The 23,091-nt window shown below is 43.2% G+C and overlaps 1 protein-coding gene across 7 annotated transcripts in view; it reads left to right on the top strand.

The window, feature by feature from the left end:
• SMG7 (SMG7 nonsense mediated mRNA decay factor) overlaps positions 1 to 23,091 on the top strand; it is a 51,142-nt gene that overhangs the window by 18,460 nt on the left and 9,591 nt on the right. For 5 of the 7 annotated variants that reach the window (XM_067001780.1, XM_067001777.1, XM_067001778.1 and 2 more), the window contains 13 exons: positions 775 to 907; positions 3,054 to 3,225; positions 4,079 to 4,150; positions 5,132 to 5,282; positions 5,645 to 5,780; positions 7,798 to 7,960; positions 9,004 to 9,160; positions 12,185 to 12,255; positions 15,554 to 15,614; positions 16,222 to 16,341; positions 16,705 to 17,140; positions 20,838 to 20,982; positions 22,179 to 22,567. In XM_067001780.1, the coding sequence (XP_066857881.1) occupies positions 775 to 907; positions 3,054 to 3,225; positions 4,079 to 4,150; positions 5,132 to 5,282; positions 5,645 to 5,780; positions 7,798 to 7,960; positions 9,004 to 9,160; positions 12,185 to 12,255; positions 15,554 to 15,614; positions 16,222 to 16,341; positions 16,705 to 17,140; positions 20,838 to 20,982; positions 22,179 to 22,567 (2,206 nt within the window). The remainder of the gene's footprint in view (positions 1 to 774; positions 908 to 3,053; positions 3,226 to 4,078; positions 4,151 to 5,131; positions 5,283 to 5,644; positions 5,781 to 7,797; positions 7,961 to 9,003; positions 9,161 to 12,184; positions 12,256 to 15,553; positions 15,615 to 16,221; positions 16,342 to 16,704; positions 17,141 to 20,837; positions 20,983 to 22,178; positions 22,568 to 23,091) is intronic. The other 2 variants (XM_067001781.1, XM_067001779.1) reach the window with 2 other exon arrangements.

Consider the following 23,091-nt stretch of genomic DNA (forward strand, 5'->3'; position numbering starts at 1 on the left):
AGTTAGAGTAGGTTTTGGTGAGCAAGATGCAAGGGAATGAGGGAAGAAACATCAGTCTTCTGTGCTATCAAGGAAGGGCTGAAGCTGCAAGTTTCCAGAAAGGAGGAAGATTGCCTGCTGCAGTCTCCAGGAGCTTTGATCAAGATATAGCAGAGGCTAAATAGCTGTCAGAGCCCCTCGCTGTAAGCTCTCTGAGGTGTATTTGGGCAGAAGGGGAAGGAAGAGGGAGGAGCATCAAGAGAGGACCTTACCAGACACTCATGAGAGGCACTTTATGGATCCAGGAAAGATTGTGCTGTGTTTTCTCCATGCTCCGAGTCCAGTCCTTTGTGCTTAAGAGGCAGGCATAGGCTGTAACAGGTCGCTGAGAGAGGCCTGTGGTTCTTCCAGGGCTCTGAGGGAAGCAAGGTGAGTAGACTGTTGTCATGTCTATGCCTATAGCTGCTGCGTGATTTCTAGCTCGGATTTCTACACCTCACGTTCTGTTTTAAGAGGAGAGAGCTGTACTGCCTAAAACAAAGCAATTACAAGCAAATATTTATGGTGTTGCAGTGTTAGCTATACAGTATCAGGATTGGTTTCTGTAGTAATGAGAGGTGGGAAAAGGTAATTCTTCCATATTTAACGTTATTTCTCATCTGAATGATGTCTGAATTTGAATACACTCCATTTTCATGTTTGATGCTATGTGATTAAACAGTTCTTTCCTGTTTCTTACGCTATATGCGTAAAACACTTGCAAAACAACAAGGAAAACTATTATTTTGTTTTCAGTTGGAATCATGCCTTTAAAAATCAGATCACGACGCTACAGGGTCAGGCGAAAAATAGAGCAAATCCAAATCGGAGTGAAGTTCAGGCGAACCTTTCTCTGTTCTTAGAGGCAGCTAGTGGCTTCTACACACAGGTGAGTTGCAAAAAATCTGTTGGTTGTGGTACATTCGTGTAATCTGTAGGCAAGCATGCTTCAGCCTATGCTGAAGTGCACGTAGGTCCTTCACAGAGCTTTAACTGTCGTCTGTCGGTCTCCCGTGCTGCTCCAGCAACTGCTAGTTCCAAAACGTGGATGCACTGTGAGGATTTGTGTGATGGTGTAATGTTTTGTGCTTTGTTCTGTGTCCCTTCCTTGTAACACACCAGTGGTGAGCATTGAGTTCATGTTTTCTAAGGGCTATCTACAATAAATACAGCTTTTTCTTCTTTCTTTTGAATTATATTGCTACCTAACTTAATGCCTTCCACAGCTGTGGTTTTAAGTAGGGTGGTTATCCCCGAGAATATTGCTTTGCATTTAACAACATGTAATGTCTTGCTGTTCTTCTGATCAGGGCTTCTAAGCTTACAAGCACATCTTCAGTCTCAATTTTGTTTTTATCAAAAATAATTCGCAAGTGCAAATTTCAAATATAGGAGCTCTTCTTCCCATTATGCAAAGATGTATTGATGAGTGCTCTTGAGCTAAGTATCTTCTGTGAGTTTTCAGTTCACTTCAAAATCATGTTCGTGTACTTACTCATTACTGCTGTCTCTTTGCCTGTAGTCTTTCCAATGCTCGATTTCAGTTTGCACTGGCTTTAGGTTACAACGTGCGCAATAAGTCATTCTTTCTTCATCAGTTCTGAATATGATTCTGAATGTGTACAAGTCAACACTATTTTTTTTAGAATCTGAGATTTTTTTTCTTTTCCCTTGGGCATTGCTTTTTGGAATGCTTCTTATTCAAAGCAGCCAGTTTGACAGTCTGTGGTGTGACTGCCAAGGGTTTTCTGCCATCTACGCCATTTGTCTTGCAAAAGTCTTTCTTCCCTGCAGTTTTTCAGGAAACTTTGCTCTTGTGCGTGACACCACAGACTGGGCTGTCTTTCTCCATTTGTGATGTTAATCGTTCCGTTTTTAGTCTAAAGACTTTCCTCAGCCATGATACCTGCTCTCCAACAGCGAGGCCTTTGTAAATGACAGTTTTGAAAGAGAGCACGAATTCTCGTGATTCAGCGTGTTGGAAGATGTCAAGTTTCTCTTTTATCCCACTTTCATCTGTGACGTTCCTCTTGCTTGGAGATTTTTATCTGCTGTATAAAAGACGGAGTAGAAGGGGAAGGAGATCTAACACAAATCTTTTTCTGCAGCAAACAAGAACCCTGCATTGAATCTTTAGCTGTTGGCAGTGCACATCTCTGCCCTGGGCTTTCTGAGTGCCTTTATCTGGAAGTGGGACTCTGCCACAGGTCTATTTTATTTGGAGATTGAGTATGTTCCCAGCGGCGAAAGTCAGTCAATTTTTACTTGGATTTTTAACCCTGTAACACAGTAGAACAAACTCTTTTCATTTCTAGACTGAAGTCCATTAGGAAGAACTTCAAAAGCGCTAATTAGAATGGCAAAGTTCAGCTTTTCCTTGAATCAGCTTTCGAGATATTTGATTAAGTAGCTGCTGCCTAGTTCTCTGAGCCTCAGCGTTAGCTTCACACAAATAATTACTGATTTGGCAGCCCATCCAGTGGGACAACTCAGTCACTTTTGCCTTGTATGGCCTATAAACTTGGTTTTGTTCACGCTTCTCCCTGACGCTGAAGTCAAGGTAGTGCTATTTCTTATGTTGGAACAAACTTCTTCAGAACGGCATTCCTTTCTGTTATTTCCAAAGAATGGTGTCTCTTCATGTAGGTATAAAGACTGCTTTCCCCTGAAGAGTGACCTATTTTAAAAATACACGCAAGATTTTGAGACCTCTGATAATCAGTCTCCCCTGATGCTTGGTAATTTGAATACTGTGGGGATTGAGATGCCTACTGATCTGAGATGCACAGCTTCAGTAAAAAATATCTTCAGGGTTCTGGGAAGAATAAAGCAATATAAAAAGCAATATGAAGCTCCATGTCTTCCATATAGATAATGTAATTTGTAAGTCTCTCTTTCAGTAACATAGGCTTGTTCACTTCAAATATGTTTAACTAATCAATGCCTCTGAGTGATCTGTGCTGGTTTTGTCTGTTGTTTCAATGCTTTTCTGATTACTGTCTCTAACCACTACTAAACTAGACCTGCTTTTCTAGTTATTACAGGAATTGTGCACAGTTTTTAATGTAGACTTGCCATGTCGCGTGAAGTCTTCCCAGCTGGGAATCATTAGCAATAAACAGACGCACACCAGCGCCATAGTGAAGCCGCAGTCCAGCTCCTGCTCTTATATCTGCCAGCACTGCCTTGTCCACCTTGGAGATATTGGTGAGTTTCTGAAGCAAAAGGAGGTGGGGCATTGAGTTCTACCTCAGTGTTCAGCCTCCACAGGGCAGAATCTGTACGTTCCCTGTGCAACTGCTAGACCAAGCGTGCTCCAAATTAGCAGCTGATGGTGTATTTGGTTGCTGCAGGGGGAAAGTCTGGAAAGCAATGCTGTTAGACTTTTCTGATGTGTTGCACAGTAATGCATGGAGACAGTTAAGGGTAGCTTCCTAGTGATTTGCTAGAATCTTGTGTTCTAGCATACTAATCATGTAGTCATGTTATAGCTGGTAGGCACAGTGAAATGTTGAAACCAGTAACTATTACAAAAACTTGTTGCAGCAGGCTAGCATACTTCTCCGTTTCAGAACAATACTTTTAAATCTCTTGTATGCAAAGAAGATAGTTAAATCCAGTCTTTTATAAATGAGACTTCGATTTTTACATTAATTTCAACAGGCTTATTACTTTAGAGTAGAGCTATGTGTTGTAGGAAGTTCTGTTTTTGCAGTAATCTCCAATTATTTATGTAGTAACCTAAAAGTAGATCTAGTTGTTGATTGTGCAGAGAAGTAGGAAAAAATATTTGAAGCTCTCTGGTTGTATTGCTGCTGGCACAGCAACTTTCTAAATAAAAAATGATGAGCCATGACAAGAGGAAAGGCCTTAGGAAAAATGATCACCTTAAAATTCTACCTGTTGAATCTCTGTGTTGCTCAGTCTAATTGTGTGTTCTTATGCTTATTTCTGAAATGACAGCAAAATGCTCTTCAGGTAAAACTGGGTTGTATTAAAGTAATTGCAGGAAAGTTGCCTTTTTTGGTCTCAATTTTTGTTGTGGTGTTGTTGTTTTTAGCTCGATATAGGAATCAGACCAGCCAGGCAGAGTCTTATTACAGACACGCAGCTCAGCTTGTCCCTTCTAATGGTAAGTCTGGGATACCGTTCAGGTTTATAATTCAAAAGGAAGATTTGGAGTATCTGCTTCTCTTATGTGGTGATTGGAAACTTGAGAGGTTGTATAAGCCCTTCCCCTAATACCCGAAGCAATTGAGTAACAAAGCCCGATCCACCAGGAAATAATTTAAATAATAGCTGTTTGTCTGATCTGTGTGAGTTTTCTCCTTTATGAGTATTTAATAACAAAGCAGGTAATGTGCAGCTTCGCTCCAAGACTTCTACTGCTATGTTACACTGTTTAACACGTGTGTTCTGTAAGGGACAATTAATGAATACTTGTCCACCAGTGGCATTCTTCTCTTTCATTACTTGTTCACATTCCCATTTGTAAAGTTGGGGAGCTAAAACTGGACTTCTCAAGTTACTCATGCAAATTAAGAGCTTCATTAGTTTGGGAATGAAACTTCTTAGTTATTGGGTTATGGTGGCCTGAAACTTAGGGATGGTGTGAAGGATGAATTGTTTTTGAGTCAGGCTGCTGAAACTAGTAGTTCAGTTTTTTTAGCAATGTTTTAACCAAACAGTTCTCCATGTTCTAACTAGCAAAAATTTTGCACCATAGGTGGGAAAAAAAACATCTCTTGATTTGCCTCAAGAGGTAAAATTGGATTAGATCTTTTCCAGATAGGGGATGATAAATATGTTCATGGGAAAAACCTCATTTGAAAGTATCTTGTTTAGACAAAAGTCTTGTGGTGTGATTGTTGCCTTGTTTTAAATGATAGGCTAAAAAAAAAAAATCTGTATCACAAGTTTCAAAGCTTTTTCTTTTGAGTGGTACTGATAATGAGGCTGGAGTGAAAGGGTCAGCAGATGAATCTGAATGTTGCCTACTAAAGATTTTATGGCTTTGTGTTCCCTTTTAAAGTGAGCAGACTTCAGCTCAAACCTAGCACATTTCACTTAATAACAGCTTGTTGGAAGATGACTTTCCTTTTCTCTCGTTTAGGTCAGCCTTATAATCAGTTGGCTATTCTAGCCTCATCCAAAGGAGACCACTTGACCACGATTTTCTACTACTGCAGAAGTATTGCTGTGAAGTTTCCTTTCCCAGCTGCCTCCACTAACCTACAAAAAGCACTTTCGAAAGCACTGGAAAGGTAAGACTAAGCGTGAGATGTTCCTACTCAGATAGGACAGAGGAGATTGCCTCTAAATGTAACTCCCTTGCCAGAAGTTGTTTTTATTGTTGTTTTATTTGGAAGTGGAGACTGAGCCAAGTTCATTAACCCCCTTCTTCATCAGAGTATCCTTATACACGTTTAGAACAAAGAATAATTTGTCTGGGATGCACTTGAGTGTGAATAGTGAGTGCAGGAAAAAAGCATATTGTGCCAATATGAAAAAGCAGTCTTGCATGGGCATTCCTCCTTTCTTGAACTTCACAAAGAAAGTTTATAATGTTACGTGCAGTTGTGTCTAATTCCAAAGACTAAAGCCGGTCCTTATTTTCTGAATGTAGTCGTGATGAGGTGAAGACGCGATGGAGTGTGTCTGACTTCATCAAGGCATTTATTAAATTCCATGGCCATGTGTACCTGAGTAAGAGTTTGGAGAAGCTGAGCCCTCTTCGAGAGAAGCTGGAAGAACAGTTCAAGGTTAGTTCTAACAATGTTTTAATTAGCATATTGAAGAGAATATTTTTAGCAGCAGAGTTCTGAAATTACAGTCCAGTGATAACTTTTTCACATGCTAAAATATGGGAAACTCAGGTAGTCAGTTAAGGAAGGTTTCTATCACAGCTAATAATATAGTTCTGTTGACTTCTGCAAATAGTAGGATTTCTTCCCTTTTGACATGTGGCACGTTGTTGGTGGAGATACAGGAGAAATCAACGGCTACAACTGGTTCTTTACTTTTAAACCTGGATGATTCCTGGATGCCTGTGAAAAGCCCTCAATTCATCTGTAAAGTCTTGGCTTAGTTGCCTGAAGACTTTTGAGTGCTTCATTTCTGGATGGTTTTCCATCACTCCCACTGGTTATTAAGATGGCTTTTAATCTTCCTCAGACAACTTGCCTCTCCTACCAGTGGTTTGCCTCTAAAAGCAGTGTGCTAGTACAACCATAATTCGTGTGTAGACTAAAACTATTCAGAACATGTTTCCTCTGGAAAATCCAGGAGTATCCATTAATTATGCAGCCAGCTCATTAAGTTGGACAATATAGCAAAGACTGCAACAAAGGGAACTTCTTAAGGTATTTATACAAGGTAGTACAATTTCAAAGTGGACATAATATTAACTGTTAGTCACCTCCTGGAAACAGCTTCAGCTTCTTCAACGTCGTCGTTTGTGGAGAATGAGCAGATATTATGGATAGGTTTGACAGAGCAAATAGAGTATATGCTTTTACAAGTTAAGAAAGAGGGAGCAGATTTTAGTAATGTAAGGAAATACAAATAGTCTTTACAGTGTCAATTTACATTGAATTTTTGCATTTAATTGGGCTGCTAGGGCTAGGTCCAAACAGTCATTGAAATAAAAACAAAGCAACGGGAACTTGTTGTGAATTGTATGAGCTTTGAATGTGAACTGCTTGAATGCTGGGAACTTTCCTAAATTAAATAATTGTATCTCTTTGTGCGTGGTGTTGGCTGTTGAGCAAGTACTACTTTTTCCATAATGCCTATAATCAATAATTATGAGCATTGCTCAGGCATGTGGAATAGCCGTTTTTTTTTTTTTAACTGATCCACAGTATTAAAATAGAACTAATTGAGGCCTGCTTTGTTGCTTAGATTACTTTATTTATGTTGTGCAACTTAGGGCTTAATTTACTAGAGAGCAACTCTTCTGACTTAGATGTGCTGAATGTGGATGTGAAATTGCCTGTATGGTGGATAACCAATTCAGCGTTCAGCCAGGCCCCCAGCTCTGCTCCCGGCGGCACTGGCAGTTGTCGACTGCTGCGTGCTTCATGCCTGTACCTGAAAATCAAGGTTGAAAAGGAAGCGCAGACCTTTTTCTGATGCTTACGCTGGTTGATCAATTTGCCTGCCTGCGTATCTGAACAGAAAGCATTGGTTGTGGTTTAGGATATCTTTTTTTTTCCTGCTTTGCGAAAGGTGTCTCACAATGTAGCTGCTAAAGCGCATCAGTAAATAGCTTGTGCTATTTCAGTTAACCACAGCACTCCATGAACCATGAAGTTAGATGTGGAATTAGTCTTTAATATATAACCACAGCGTAGTTAAATTTTCCTGGGGTGTGTTTTTCTTTTGAAATGTCACCCTATCTCTGCTTTTTCTTGGGAAGGCTGAAAACCACAGTGGACATGCATGCCCTTGCAATTCTTGCAGTTGCATTGCAATGCTGTAATTGCACATTAAAGGCACGTGTTCTCTGAGAGAGAGCCATTCCCAAGGGAGTGCTGATTTGTTGTGTGTATGACTTGGTGTACCAGCAAAAACCTTGGGTTTAACAGCAGGCATCTGCCTGTGTCCTGCTGGGAAAGCTGAGTGCTGAGCTATTAGGGATGACCTGAAAGCAATCTAGAACGAGTGTTGCCTCGAGGGCAGGAACACTAATCAAGCAGTGCAGTAGAGGCTACTAATCCTTTTAAGGGTGTGCTTTGCAATATAAAAATACATGCTCTGTATGTATGTCTGTTGCAGAGGTTGTTATTCCAAAAGGCCTTCAATTCTCAGCAGTTGGTACATATTACTGTTATCAATCTGTTCCAACTGCATCACCTGCGAGACTTCAGCAATGAAACAGAGCAGCACAGTTACAGCCAGGATGAGCAGCTCTGCTGGACACAGTTGCTGGCTCTCTTCAGTAAGTATGAGAATTTATTTGTTCTTACATTTCTTGTTTGGTTTTATGTGGAATCCATTAGTAATTTGCTATAAAATGTTAAGACAAGATGGTTGTGCAGTCATTTATGTCTAGCAGTGTTAATGACCACTGGATTTGTGTCCCCCCTGTTTGAAACCTTACAGAGCTCTGCATATTCTTCCTGTTTCTGAAGGACCATTATAACCTGGGTGCTCACTTGGATCTGACTTGTCTGTGGGTAGTACCATGTTTGTAGGGCTGCTCTGCAGCTGTCTGCAGTGTGGTGTGAGTTGTTTCTCACACTTTGATGGGAGGCAGTTCTAACTTGCTGGGACTAAGGGTGAAACGGGTGCCGATAGGCTCTGGGCCTCGGCTGCTTCTGTGTCCTTGATAATATCAGGTAGGAGTGCAGAGCATTTTAGGCTTCCTATAATGTTGATTCCCTTGATCTGAAAGGGCTTATGCTTAGCTTGGCTTTGTTCGTAAATACCTAAATTTCTGAATAACAGAATTTCACAGTGAACTCCAGACTGGAATCTGGAGAAAGCACCGTGTTCATACTTGTCTGGTACTGTTTCTCAGCGTGTGTGCTGTAATGGGCCTGCCTGCAGAGCTAACTCCATTTGTGTGCCTGCTGACCTGGGAAAGTGAATAAAAGTGAATAAAATGCAGACAAATGGTTGACCACTTCTTTTAAAAAAAAAAAAAAACAAAACAAAAAACAAAAAAACATTTTCTGGTCTGATTGTAATGGGCTTGTGTCACTGGATTTTGTTAGCTTGTCAAAAGGATTTACCATAACACTTAGAGGAAGAAAAAGGAAAAAAATAAATGTTTCATTATAGAAAAATATATAGTGGGGGGGAGAAAGATGCTCTGGTCTGCCAGAGGATTTGTTAAGATGAAGTAATTGTACTACTTAAACAACTAGCTCTTAAAGTATGCTTTTTTATGGGATCTGGATTTGTTTGATGACGTTATTTGGCCAATTTTAAACCATTGCTCCTGCACTGATTTTTTTTTTCCCTGTGCTCTGTTTCCAGTGTCCTTTCTTGGAGTTCTGTGCAAGTGCCCTTTACAAAATGACTATCAGGAAGACTCTGGGGCTGCATATCCTCTTCCAGCTGTGAAGGTTTCAATGGACTGGCTGAAACTTAGGCCCAGTGTTTTCCAGGAGGCAGTAGTTGATGAAAGACGGTAGTGAGTGTTAATCTTTCTTTTGATACATTTAATTGCATAAGGTAATAATGACTGATGATATACAAAGTGGTCGTAGGAAAGCTGATCGCATAACTTGTCATTACAGACATCAAAATCCCAGAGAATGTGCATGTGCTAAAAAGTTCATAAAACTGATCGTGAGACTTTTTTTGTGCTGCATCAGCAAATTCACTGCTTTAATTGGCCTTAGGTTTGCTTGTAACTTTTTTTTAAGTTAATAAGATCAGAGGATCCACTTTAATGTCTGACTTGAGTGTAACTACTTAGTACAGCCTTAGTCAAGTCTGTTGTAATGATTTCTCAGATTTATTGAGGTAGGTGGCAGGAAAAAACTTGCCTTAATTTCATGCAGTAAGTCATCAGCTTGGGCAGAGCTGGAATCCAGAATTTTACTGGCTCATGATCCTGGAATTAAGTTGAATTTTGTAGACAAGAAATGTCAGTACAGACGTCGCTGTTCTGGGTTGTCGCTCTGATTTTTCACTTCTGCCTCTAATCTCATAAATTTATGCTTAAACAGTTGAAAATGAGTTAACTTTATAGGTAGCCTGTTAACTTTTCATGAATTGTAGCAGTTCAGTAAAGTATTTCTGGCCTGTTAGATATTTCTTCAGATTGGAGCAACTGCTACTGACACAGCTGGATGGGTATTTTTCCTAGGATGGCCACTGTAAGGAAAACAGTGTGAAAGCAGCTTAGCCGATCTTGTGTGATTTGCCACGGTGCTTCCAGCTCTCTCAAGGTGGTCTGTGCTGTAAGATGTGATTCTGGCCATGGCTTGCGCTTCCTGTACGTTGATGTTTGGGGAGCAGGGGTACCTGTAACCTTGGTTTGTGGAAATGCTGAACAAGTGCTGAGACCTGCGGTCATGTGCAGAACATTACGTCCTAGAGCTTCGGGAGCATCAATTCTAGAGTTTTTTAAGGAAAATAAAAGTTAACAAATTGTTATCAGAAGGTAATAAGGTAGTAAGTGTTGCTGTATGCATATTCTAAAGGAAGGCTTTATCACACTATTTTAATGGTGAAGATTATTCAAGACTCTTCAACATAAAATAGTCCTTGCAGGGAGATGTATGTAGTATTTTAGGGAGTACCAAAATGAATCTTCAGGTGTAAACGTGGTTTGAGTTAGCCTGAGTAGATCCCTCTACCCGGAGAGGTAACAGGTTCTCTTTGAAGATGCCGCCTGGTTTTCAAATCTGTGATGTGATAAAACAACATTCTCTAGTAATGCCAGGTACCCATTGCGTAAAGGAGCTGTGAAGTGGGCAGAGAACAGCTGTAGTGTGTACAGCTGAACTTAAAAAGAAAATTAAGTACTGCTAAGATTTGTCAAAATGGGCTTCAGCAGTCATTCCATTTGTTGGCCCCAAAAAGTTAAGATGACATCCATCTTCCCCATTATTGGTGAGACTTAAAGTTTTCCTTCTACTTCTGTTGTAAAATCCTCATGAAAGGCATCGTTTGGCTGCAGGTCACACAAACACGTGCCATTATTGGCCTCTGTTTAATAAACTGATGTCTGTTTTATATTACTTGAAGTCTTCCTTACTCTGAATTCATTGTTAATTGTGTTCTCAGACTAAGAAATAATCCTTACTCCTTTCTAAACTTTCAGTTGTCCCTGTTCTGTGCTTATTGTTCTCCTGTGGAGAACTAACCCTACTTCAGACAGACTGAGCGTCTGAAATAGGAACGAAAGGTGCTTACCTAGAGTGGCAGATGGATCTGAAAGCAAAAACTGAGGACAGAAGTCAATATATCAACACTAGTGTGTGCGCTCTCTGGAAACAGATTTTCCAAACTTTCCCTGGGGCAGCCACACTGGATCTAGTTTTTTTTTTTTTAAAAGTGTTACTACATCACTCTACTTTAGAGACCTCTTACTACAAAATCTCATTTTTTTCAAAAGTACTAGAAGATTGGAATTTACTGTACATTTTAACAGACTTGTACTCTCCCTTTTTTCCTCCTTTTGTTTTTTTGTTGGTCACAGGGAGGAAGGAGGTATTGCTTACTTTAGCATACAGAATATACAGTATATAAACATCATGTTTCCTGTCCCTGCAGCTGTGCAGGCAAGCGGCTAACCTCAGGCTCTCAGGCGCATGCTGCGTTCTTCTGTCCAGGTGCTGGATGATGGCTGAAAGCCTGGCTGAGGGAAGACAAAGATTCATTTCACTAATACCGAGCACAGTGGACACCTGTGCCTGCTATTTCCATTTTAAGAAACAGTTTACTTGTTGCCTTCAGGGACTTGATGCCTATCACTAAAGCAGAGAAGGATGCTTAGAGTTCTAGGCTGCAGCTTTAAAAAAAAAAAAAAAAAAAGGCAGCCTGTTGGTGGTAGTTAAATGTTAACCACCTATGCAGTGATTGTTGTGATTTTTAAATGATTTGCTCCAGGGCCTTTGTAAAGAATTTCTAGTCACTGCTTGCACTGCTACTGCTGGTGCAAGACTGGGTTACCGCCAGCCAGCCTCCACTTTAATCTCCTTACTCAGTACAGCCATTACTTAGACCTTCTTGCCTTTCTGGTGTCTGTTCCAGTGCCACAGAGCTTTGCTAATGTCAGCAGAACAGAAGTACGTCTGTATCTCGGTGATTTGTTTTGCTTCCAAACTGTTTCATTTACTTTGTCACTGAAAGTAGGCAGCTTTAGACTGAAAAACGTCAATTGCAAACAAGTTCAGAGTGTTCTCAACTTTTGCTCATGCAATATTTTTGTCTAGTAAAATTCATGGTAAGCTTCCTGAGTTGCTGGATTACGAGCAACTCATGCCGTGAGCGTCTGGCTTCCTGGTTAACTTCACAATGACTTTTTTAAAATACTAAGTTCTTCAAGTCAGTCTTATTTTCCCTGATGCTTGAGGGAAAAACCTTTTATTGGGAATCAAAGGACTAACGCAAGCCGTGGCTGTGTAGTAGATTTCAGTGTTTTCTTGGTAAGGTAAGTTTCAGGTTTTGTGGTTTTCACTCACAGTTTCTCTTCTGATTGCAGCATATGGCCATGGCTGATTTCTCTTCTAAACAGCTTCCAGCCTCATGAAGAAGATCTGTCCAATAATAATGGTAAGGATGCTTCTGGTCTGTGCTGTGAAGGACTGACTCATTTAGAAAGCTTTAAACTAGATCCAAAGGGGGGTGAGGTTGTAGCTGGGCTTGCACTGGTGGGGCAGCGCTCTAGCACTGATGAAGATTTGAAGGCCTCCCACCCCCCTGGGATGAAACTGGCATGCTCAGCTCGCTCCCTGAAGTGCCTGTACACCAATGCATGCAGCGTGGGGAATAAGCAGGAGGAGTTAGAAATCCACATTAAGTCAGGAGGTTATGATCTGGTGACGATTACAGAGACGTGGTGGGACAGCTCACATGGCTGGAATGTGGTCATGGATGGTTATGTCCATCTCAGGAAAGACAGGCCGGCAATGCGAGGTGGTGGAGTTGCTCTTTACGTGAGAGAGCAACTACAATGTATTGAGTACTGTCCAGGGGCTGATGAGGAGCAAGTTGAGAGTCTGTGGGTGAGAATTAAGGGGCAGGCTGGCATGGGTGATGCTGGTGTGGGTATCTATTACAGGACACCAGATCAGGATGAGGCAGTTGATGAGGCCTTCTACAGGCAGCTGATAGCAGCCTCACAATTACAGGCCCTGTGTATCCTGGGGGATTTCAACTACCCTGACATTTGCTGGAAGGCCTACTCAGCCAGCCATCTGCAGTCCTGGAGGTTCCTCCAGTGCATTGATGATAACTTCCTGATGCAAACGGTGGATGTACCAACTAGGAGAGGAGTGCTGCTGGATCTTGTCCTCACTAACAAGGAGGGTCTGGTTGAAGCGGTGAAGGTTGAGGGCAGCCTTGGTTGCAGCCATGAGATGGTGGATTACAGGATCTCATGGCAGGAACGGAATACCAAGCAGAATCGCAACCCTGGACTTCAGTAGGGCCGACTTTAGCATTTTCAAGCAATTGCTAGGGGAAATCCCATGGGACAAGGTATTAGAAGGTAAAGAGGCCCAGGATAGTTGGTTAGCTTTCAAGGACTGCTTCTTCCAAGCTCAAGATCAGAGCATCCCAACAGGTAGGAAGTCAGGAAAAAGGGAGCCAGGAGACCTGCATGGTTAAACAGGGAACTGCTGGGCAAACTCAAGTGGAAGAGGAGAGTCTACAGATCATGGAAGGAGGGGCTGGCCACTGGGGAGGAATATAAGGCTGTTGTCAGAGGATGTAGGGAGGCAACTAGGAAAGCTAAGGCCTCCTTAGAATTAAACGTTGCAAGAGGGGTCAAGGACAACAGAAAAGGCTTCTTCAAATACACTGCAGACAAAACTAACACTAGAGGCAATGTAGGCCCACTGATGAATGAGGTGGGTGCCCTGGTGACAGAAGATAAAGAGAAGGCAAAGTTACTGAATGCCTTTTGTCTCTGTCTATAATGCTGGAGGCTGTCCTGAGGAGCCCCCTGTACCCCTGGGGCCCCAGGGGAAGTCAGGATAAAGGAGACGTTTGCCTCAGTTGATGAGGACTGGGTTAAGGACTGATTAAGCAAGCTGGACATCCATAAGTCCGTGGGTCCTGATAGGATGCACCCGCAGGTGCTGAGGGAGCTGGTGGAAGTCATTGCTAGGCCACTCTCTGTCACATTTGGTAAGTTGTGGGGAACGGGAGAGGTGTCTGAGGACTGGAGGAAAGCAAATGTCACTCCAGTCTTCAAAAAAGGCGACAAGGAGGACCCGGGTAACTATAGACCGGTCAGCCTCACCTCCATCCCTGGAAAGGTGATGGAACAACTTATCCTTGGCATTGTCTCTAGGCATATCAAGGATAAGAGGGTCATTAGGAGCAGTCAGCATGGCTTCACCAAGGGGAAGTTGTGCTTGACCAACCTGATAGCCTTTTTGGAGGATATAACCAGGTTCATAGATGACAGTAAAGCTGTGAACGTGGTCTAGCTTGATTTCAGTAAAGCCTTTGACATGGTCTCCCACAGCATACTTGCAGCTAAACGAGGAAATGTGGTCTAAGGTAGTGAGGTGGGCTGTGACCTGGCTGAAGGGAAGAAGCCAGAGAGTTGTGGTCAATGGGACAGAGTCTAGTTGGAGTCCTGTATCTAGTGGGGTCCCTCAAGGGTCGGTACTGGGACCAGTATTATTCAATATATTCATCAACAGCTTAGATGAGGAAATAGAATGTACATCAGCAAGTTTGCTGATGACACTAAACTGGGAGGAGTGGCTGACAAGCGGGAAGGCTGTGCTGCCATCCAGCGGGACCTAGACAGGCTGGAGAGTTGGGCAGGGAGAAATTTAATGAAATATAACAAGGGCAAGTGTAGAGTCCTGCACTGGGGCAAGAACAGCTCCAGGCACCAGTATTAGTTGGGGACTGGCCTGCTGGAGAGCAGCATAGGGGAAAGGGACCTGGGGGTCCTGGTGGACAGCGGGGTGACCATGAGCCAGCACTGTGCCCTCGTGGCCAAGAAGGCCAATGGCATCCTGGGGTGTGTCAGAAGGGGGGGGGGGGTGGTTAATAGGGGGAGGAGAACCTCTCTCAGCCTCTACTCTGCCCTGGTGAGACCGCATCTGGAATATTGCGTCCAGTTCTGGGCCCCTCAGTTCAAGAAGGACAGGGAACTGCTTGAGAGAGTCCAGTGCAGAGCCCTGAGGATGATTAAGTGAGTGGAGCATCTCCCTTATGAGGAAAGGCTGAGGGAACTGGGTCTCTTTAGCTTGGAGGAGACGGAGGGGTGACTTCATTAATATGTGAAGTGTGAGTGTCAGGAGGCTTTTCTCTGTGACATCTGATGATAGGACAAGGGGCAATGGGTGCAAGCTGGAACACAGGAGGTTCCTCTTAAATATGGGATGAAACTTCTTCACAGTGAGGGTGACAGAGCACTGGAACAGGCTGCCCAGAGGGGTTGTGGAGTCTCTTTCTCTGGAGACATTCAAAACCTGCCTGGACATATTCCGGTGTGACCTGATCTAGGTGTTCCTGTTCCGGCAGGGGGGTTGGACTAGATGATCTTTCAAGGTCCCTTCCAATCCCTAGCATTCTGTGATTCTGTGACTGGGAATGATACATGCTTTTTCTGATGTGGGAAATTGCAGTTGAAAGGCAAACGTGCAATAAGTTGTCATCTAGTATTAGTGCACACGAATGCTTTGCAAATGCTTCTTTTCTCGTGTTGGTCAGACTTGCTCTGCTTTATCCTTCTTGAGCTCCTCAGCTTGCAGGGTAGAAAAGTACAGTGGATATGTTAGTTGAAGGCTTTACTGTGTATAGTTAACTTGCTGAGGTATGAACTTATGTTTCTGTACTTAACGTGTTAATGCTTTCCTTATCTTGTTTACTGTCTATTCACCAGCAACCCCCCTTCCAGAAGAATTTGAGTTGCAGGGATTCTTGGCTCTGAGACCCTCATTCAGGTAGGTGACAGCTGAAAGAAACTGCCTCCTTGCTAGCGTCACTGCTTTGATAGCCACTGACCTGTTCCCTGCAATACTTTCTTTATGAAAACGTGCTGCTGTATGGATTGATGCAGCTAGCATCTCGAGACTGTAATAGGTAACGTAGGATTTCATCTGCATTCTGAAGAGGAAAATAGATCCTATGCCAGTCCTCAATAAAACTCTGAGGAATGCCATGAGCTTATAGCATTGCTCATGACTGTTTTTCTTCTGCAGTCTTCAGGCTAATAAAATGAAAGGGAGAAATAATTTAAGAAATGAGGAAAGGAATATTTTTTTCATTGAAAACTGCTTGATGTGTTTTTATTTTACTTTTTTTTTCTGTTTTTAACTGTCCCTGTACCTAATAACATGCACACACAAAAAAAACAGCCTCTTTAATGTAGATACATCTTATGAGAAGAGAATTGAATCTGTAACTCAGACAGTATGTTTTGAATAGAATCTGGCGAAACATCACAACCTATGACAAAATAATGCTGACCAGTTGTATTTCTAAAGAAACATGCTTTTTCTGCGGGTAACTGTGTAATTAATATTATTCCCTCTGCTATTTGAATGTTAGGAACTTGGATTTTTCCAAAGGCCACCAGGCAATTACAGGAGATAAGGAAGGGCAACAACGTCGGATACGGCAACAGCGACTCATCTTCACAGGCAAATGGATTGCTGATAATCAGCCAAGGTAACTGCAAATAGCTTCTGTGAGTTTCAGTTGCTTCTGTAAGTTTAAGCAGTGCAGGTGCCAGAGGTGAACTTTATTTTTCTCATTATTTTACCAAGCAATTCAATATAATGTGAGTACAGGATGCTGACAGTGCTAATAACATGTTCTGTGTGTCAGTGTGCCATTGTTCCTTAAACTAATTCTGATAAGGAATGTATTTGGAGTGAAGCATCACATCTGGTGAGGCCCTTTAGTGATACTGCAGCACAGCTGAGACGAGTGGAAACGATATTTGAAGTTGTAGCAAGAGTGTTAGGTTACCTCGTGGAAAAAAAAGCCACCAACTATTCATATTTGCTTTTCAATTTCTGTCTTTTTTAGGTTGATTCAGTGTGAAAATGAGGTAGGAAAGCTGTTGTTCCTGACGGAAATCCCGGAATTATTACTAGAGGATTCTAGCGAAGCCAAAGAGAGTGTCACCTTGCAGGAAACATCTATCACAGAACCACTATCCACAGATGGCAGCCCTGGACTCAAATCAGTTCTGTCCTCTGGCAGAAGCCTAAACAACAACTGTGATGCAGGAGAAAAACCAATGGTCACATTCAAAGAAAATATTAAGCCACGAGAAATGAACAGAGAGCAAGGGCGAATCTATCCACCTAAAGATGTAGGTAGGGAAAGACGGGACTATAGCAAAGGAATAGTAGCCAATAAGAACGATGGAAAGAAGGATAACAATAAAAGGAAGAATGAGACCAAGAAATGCGGCTTGGATAAGATGCAGGAAGCAGGAAAGCAGAATGTGGCAGTTCAGGTAAGCCTTTAGATCAAAGGGATACTGCATCTTAGCAGTATGTTTGTGTCAGGGCCATCACTGCTTGCACAGAAATCAGTAAAGCCAAGGTCTTTCTGCGGGCCTGCAGGTACCCTTAATGCACAAAGGAAAAAAAAATAGTCTGTCTCAGAGACCAGATATAAGTAAACTTTGGGTCTCTGCCCTTTTCCTTGATGCTGTCTCAGTTTATTGGGGAGGAAAAGATAGGGAGCAATGAAAGGCAATTTTTTTGTATGTTCAGTATTTAAAAAAAAAAAAAAGCCTTCTAGCTTTTGTTCCACAAGCAGTTCAAGGGGCAGCGTGCATGGCCAGGTCTTAGTCATGCTATTACCCATGCTGTGGTTGTTGCGAAGGAGCTGGGCATTTTCTGTTCAGTTGGCTTGTGTGCTTGCGATAAATCAAACACACCACAAAAGCACTGAGTTGTTTACATGGAGAGGAGGATCCTCTGTACTGCGTGTGCAGTAAGGTGGCCGTCGGTGGTCGTAAGAAAAGCCAGGCAGCTTTTAACCTGTAATTCTGCGCTGAGATGCTTGTTCAAAATTGTTGATTTTCACATCAGCTGTTCTTTTCTCAGTTGTATTTTTTTAAAGGCATGCTCTTTTTCCCCATTTATGTAGCACTGTGTACAAAACTGCTCACCTCGTGTGTAGGGAGTGAATTTACTGTTGTGGCTTCCACAGAGTTGTAGTAAATAAGGGTGGAGAATTTCAGGGTCGATGTAATCTGTACCTGGATTGTTTTGGCTGTATCTCATCCATTGACAGGTGTTGTCTAGAGGCATTTAATGATAATGATGGAGATTCAGTTATTTCCCTTGATAAACAGGGTGAGTTCTTCGCTGTTCTTACACGCAGAAATCGTTTCCTAATGCACTTCATCCCCCTTGCTACCGTGTAAACCTACTACTTCCCAGGACTGGTCTGGAGGATAACTCAAGTCTTCTCTTTGCAAGTGCTCTGAGGACCTGTTACTGAAATCTTGTTTTCCCTAGGCTAGACAAAGCAGCTCCCTGTCTTTCTGGTGTGTGTTGGTAGGACCCTTGGATCATTCTTCTTGTTCTCCTCCTGATCATTTCCTATTAGGCAATGTCAGTACGAAATGGGAGGTCTGCACGGGCAGCCTTGCGTTGGGTTTGCGTGGGGTCTGTGCTGGGGTGGGGGGGGGGGAAGGGGAGTAGCCTGCAGAAACTGCGTGGCAGTTGTCTGTGAGTCACTGACACCAGCCTGGTACCTGAAAAACTGCCTAGATAGGTGAGTTGGAGTGGCAGGTGTTTGGGTTTTGTTTGCTGAACACGTCTGGAATGCGGCTGCAGGCCTGAGCATAACTCCTGTGCCGGTGTTTGTGACCCTGCCTTGCAGAAGAAGGGCTTGAGGCTGAAAAACCAATATGTTTGAAGAAGTAGTGTAGGTCTTTTGTGTAGGAAAGATAATATCATTTTAACCCAGTTGATTTATCAGAAACTTGCCTTTTTTTGGTCTTAAGACTTACCGTTGGGTTTGAAATGCATTTTTCCTGGGTAGCATGCTGTGTTTGGATCTAGTTGGTCACCGTTCATCTCCTGTTGAATAGAAACTAATTTGGAGTTTTTAATTCCATCAGCTCTATTTAGTTTAACTATCACAACACCGTTTGCTGGACTTATTTACCCAGACCTGCTCCAGGATGTGGGGAGGAGGGTTTGCCCCCTGCCCTGCTGAGAAGATGACTGCTTAGGTTTTGTACCAATTTGTGGTCTGCTAGTGCTTTGGTTTGGCTTTCCCTGAAATTTCGAACTTTGTCTACTCTGTAGCTCATCATTTTCAAAAGCCTAAACTCTATAAAAGTTGCAGCTCCTACTTTAGCAAAAATGCTAAGAATGTTGTAGGGAAGTAGTTGGTCCTGTTTCACAGATAAGTGGAAAACTTGCGTGCTCAGACAGGATCACGCAAGCGTGGCTGGCGTAGGTTGAACCTGGCCTCTAGGGGAGATGCTGTTGGGCCCAAAGGAAGGCGTAATGCGGACCTGCTCAAGGTAACGTAAAGGCCGCTGGGATGAAGTGGTGCTTTTCCCAGGCACCAGGTGGGAACTCTCGAGACCGCTGGGGATGTAAAGAAGTGGGAGTATTGATGCTTTTGAGGTGAGGTCAAGGAGAAACAACTGGATTAACCAATTTCAGTTGTTTAGCTTTTAAAAGCCCACTATAAATCGTATGGGGGGAGTCTTTTGGAAGCCACCTTTGGAAATGTTTTATTACAGCTTTGAGTTTATGGTGGACTAGAGCTCGTGTTTTGAAATCCCACTGCAAGAAGAGCATCTTTGAATTCGGACATTGCTATGAAAGAATGCATGCAGTATGGGTTGTAACGATGTTTGGCTTCTTGTGGAGAGAGAAAAAAGGTACAGCACGATATAATTTGAACATACAGAATGTGATAAAAAGGGTACAGGTGGGCAGCGAACAGCTGTGGCGTGAGAGGGGGAGTAGGGGCTGCTCCATCATTTGTGGTATTTAGCATCAGCCAGACTCTGAGGTGGAGTTTCCTCCCAGCTTTTTCTAGTGGGAGATGAAAAATACAGCCAAACCTCTCAGTCTCAAAAGCTACTTTTTTAATGAAACAAAAACCAAACTACACTCCCATAATTTAAAAACAGGGAAATTCAGAGTTATTTAAGAAAGACTCAAGAGAAAGATTGAATGCATCTTCACCCCATCACTGATTTTGGAAGGAAGTGCCTGCCCTCTTAGTCCTTTCAAATCAGCAGCTCTAAATGTTGAAATAAGTCCCACACAGCTGTTTTTTTTGTTGTTGTTTGGGTTTTTTATTTGATCCCTGATAAAAACCCCTTTCAGTCACCTCTGAGGCTTGGCATCAGGTCTGCTCCTGGGCCCTTTCTATATTGCCCGGGTTCTTTGCTTGCTGTCTTTTTCCTGCCTGCTCCATCTTGCATTCCAGGCAGTTCTGCCGAGCTGAACAGAAAGGGAAAGTAGTCTTCCCCTCTGTCTTCCTCTCCAGGAAGACCCAGCCCGCAACAGACTCAGAATCAGGTAAACATTACATTACATTCTTCTCTCTGCCTTTAACTGGTGCAGCTCTTTTAACAGAACATACAGCAATTTCACAGTAAACTGAAAGAGGTTACCACCTCAGCTATGTGTCGTGTATGCTCTTATTCAAAAGAATTTCATGATATGCAGGAGTTTGTGCATATGCTGCACCGTGTAGATGAGGCTGAAAAAGTTCCCCAGGAAGAAGGTGGCAGTGTTTGTTTTCTAAGGTGCTGCATGTAAGTAGCTTGAAGTAGGTCGAAGCAGTGCCCTAGGAGAAGCGTAATAGCATTTGCATCTTCTGTTTTGTTTTTAAGGCATTGCAGGTGACCAGCATGGTAAGTCCTTCGTATGGTCTGAGGATGTTATGTCTGCTTCCCACTCTCTCGCTAGAGGAGGAGCCTGTTGCAGTCTTCTGGGTGGACATCTGTCCAGTGCTTTTGTGAGGCGAGGAGTGCCTGAGGAGAGGCAAAGTCACCTGCCTGAGGCCAGAGAAGAAGGGAACTGGATTCTGATGTTCCAAACCTCCTCCAGTAACTTAGGGCAAAAGAAAATTCTAACTATTTGAGTTTGTTTTTTGGCTTGAGACATGATGTGGTTAATCACAGGAAAAGTTACCTAATTTCTTCTTGCTTTATTTTGTATTAGGTGAAATCCCAGACAGAGATGAGGAAGACTCCAGTGTCTGAAGCCAGGAAAACACCTGTAACTCAGACTCCGAGTCAGGCCAGCAGTTCCCAGTTCATCCCCATTCATCACCCAGGAGCTTTCCCTCCCCTTCCTAGCCGGCCAGGTAACTTGTTTTCTTTCAAAGTGTGGTTTTACGGTTGACTGCAAAGAAAAGCCTGTGCTCTTAGCTGTTACAGCCTCTGAAGGTAGTGGCTGTTCTAATGAACGCGCATTCTCATGGTGAGAGTCTTACAGTGTAGTAAAGAAAGGGCATAGTAGAACTGAAACGAGATGAATAGGATTCCTTATGTTTTGTTATCAGTGTCTGCCATGAAATCTGCCACCTTCCTTCTCGATTAGCACAAGATCAAGGGATTTCACAGGAGGCTGTTTCTGTAGTAAGTCAAAACATGACACAGGGTTCTGCTAGCCCAGGAGAAAGCGTTCCCTGTACATAGGACTATTACAAAAGATCAGTCATACTGCTTTCTTTCTAGCTTGGTTTCTTTTGTAGTGATGCTCATGTTTCAAGCTGTAATTTGTGTGGTGTCATTTGCTGTTGTTGCTGCATTGCGTGTTCCCATTTTGTTGCAGAGCATTCCTGTCATGCCTTACTGTCCATCTTTGCTCACAAAATAGCCGGGAGCTGTATCTTCCCTGTAGCTCCTCTGCGTAGTTCCTCAGTATAAGAGAGAGGGGCCTCTTCTCTGTCTTAACGCCAGCAGGAAATCTGGCCTGTCATAGAATTAAAGCTTGCCTTTCAAACTTGGCTTTTCAGTGTGAGCTACAGGAAGGAAATGGATCTTGTGGATGTGAGGATTGGTTTGCTTGCCATCTATCTCCTTATCTAAATTAATCCTAGGACTGGTGGTGTTCTGGGGGGAGGCAGTAGACTTATCGATTGCTTCTGTGGCCAGTGCTGCAGAAATTGTCTGGAAATGTGTGTTTGAAGGGGTGGGAACTCTGGGGGTAACACATCAAAAAAAAACCACGTGATGAGTGAAAAAGGGGAGGAGGAGCAGGGAGGTGGAGGTATGGGAGTAATCCCGCAACTCTCCCAGATGCTGCTCTGACAGACTGTTAGCAGTGCCCGGAATACTGGAAGAAAACTGAAGACGCTCTGAATCCCTCTGTGATCGTAGCTGTGTACTTGCAAAGGTGGAATAGGAGATGTTAGTGCCTGTCTGCAAGCTGTCCTTGGTGTTTCCTGTTCTGATGCTCTAAATGTACAAAATAAAAAACCAAACAAAAACCCCAAACGTTTTCTTGAGGAAGCTGCTTTCTGCTGAGAAACTGCAGTTACGGCTCTTTCTTTTGCAGGGTTCCCACCTCCGACCTACGTTGTCCCTCCCCCTGTGGCTTTCTCCATGAGCACGGGGTACACCTTCACAGGCGGCGTTTCTGTCCCAGGAACCTTCCTCCAGCCCACGGCTCACTCGCCTGCAGGAAACCAGGTGCAAGGTGGGAAACAGTCCCACATTCCTTACAGCCAGCAGCGGCCCTCCGGACCGGGGCCGATGACCCAGGGACCTCAGCAAACACCACCTCCCTCCCAGCAACCCCTCTCATCTTTACCAGCTCAGGCAACAGCACAGTCAGCAGGCCAGTTGCAGGTCCAAGCGCTGGCCCAGCAGCAGCAGCAACAGTCCCCAACAAAAGCTGTGCAGGGCCTGGGGAAGAGCCCGCCACACCACTCTGGGTTCCAGCAGGTAAGCCTGGCTAGTACAGTGTGCTCAAACTGTGTTTAAAAATAACTGGCGACGTCGGAGACTTCTGTTCCCGGACTACCTCATACGGTTGTTGTTAAAGACCTTGCTGTGGAATTTTGATCTGTGAACTTCTGGGCAAACTTGAAAAACAGCTGAAGTTTAGTGGGCATGAACCTGCTGTTCTGTAACTAAGAGGAAGGTATCTACTGGGTTGAGAAGATGGTAATCTTTGTGTGTGTTTCTGTGTGTAGACAAGGTATGAAGGTGATGATTCTGCGATATTTCTGCCCTAGGCCTTTGTAGATATGTCTTGTTTGAGTAATGAGGATGGGCTCTGAATTTTCACCCTACTCGCTCTTTTCCTGTGGGCTCACCGGGTTCCGCTGTCAGTTCCTTCCTCTTGGTTTCGTGCTCGTGTGCTTGACAAAACCTACTTTCTGGCATGTCTGGCCGTGATGGCGAGCAAGACCTTCCTGTTCTGGGCAGCAGTTCAGTACCTTAAAGGTGTCTGTAAGGTGTTGAAT

The sequence above is a fragment of the Anser cygnoides genome, chromosome 8 (assembly GCF_040182565.1).
Source record: "Anser cygnoides isolate HZ-2024a breed goose chromosome 8, Taihu_goose_T2T_genome, whole genome shotgun sequence".
NCBI classification, from domain to species: Eukaryota; Metazoa; Chordata; class Aves; order Anseriformes; family Anatidae; genus Anser; species Anser cygnoides.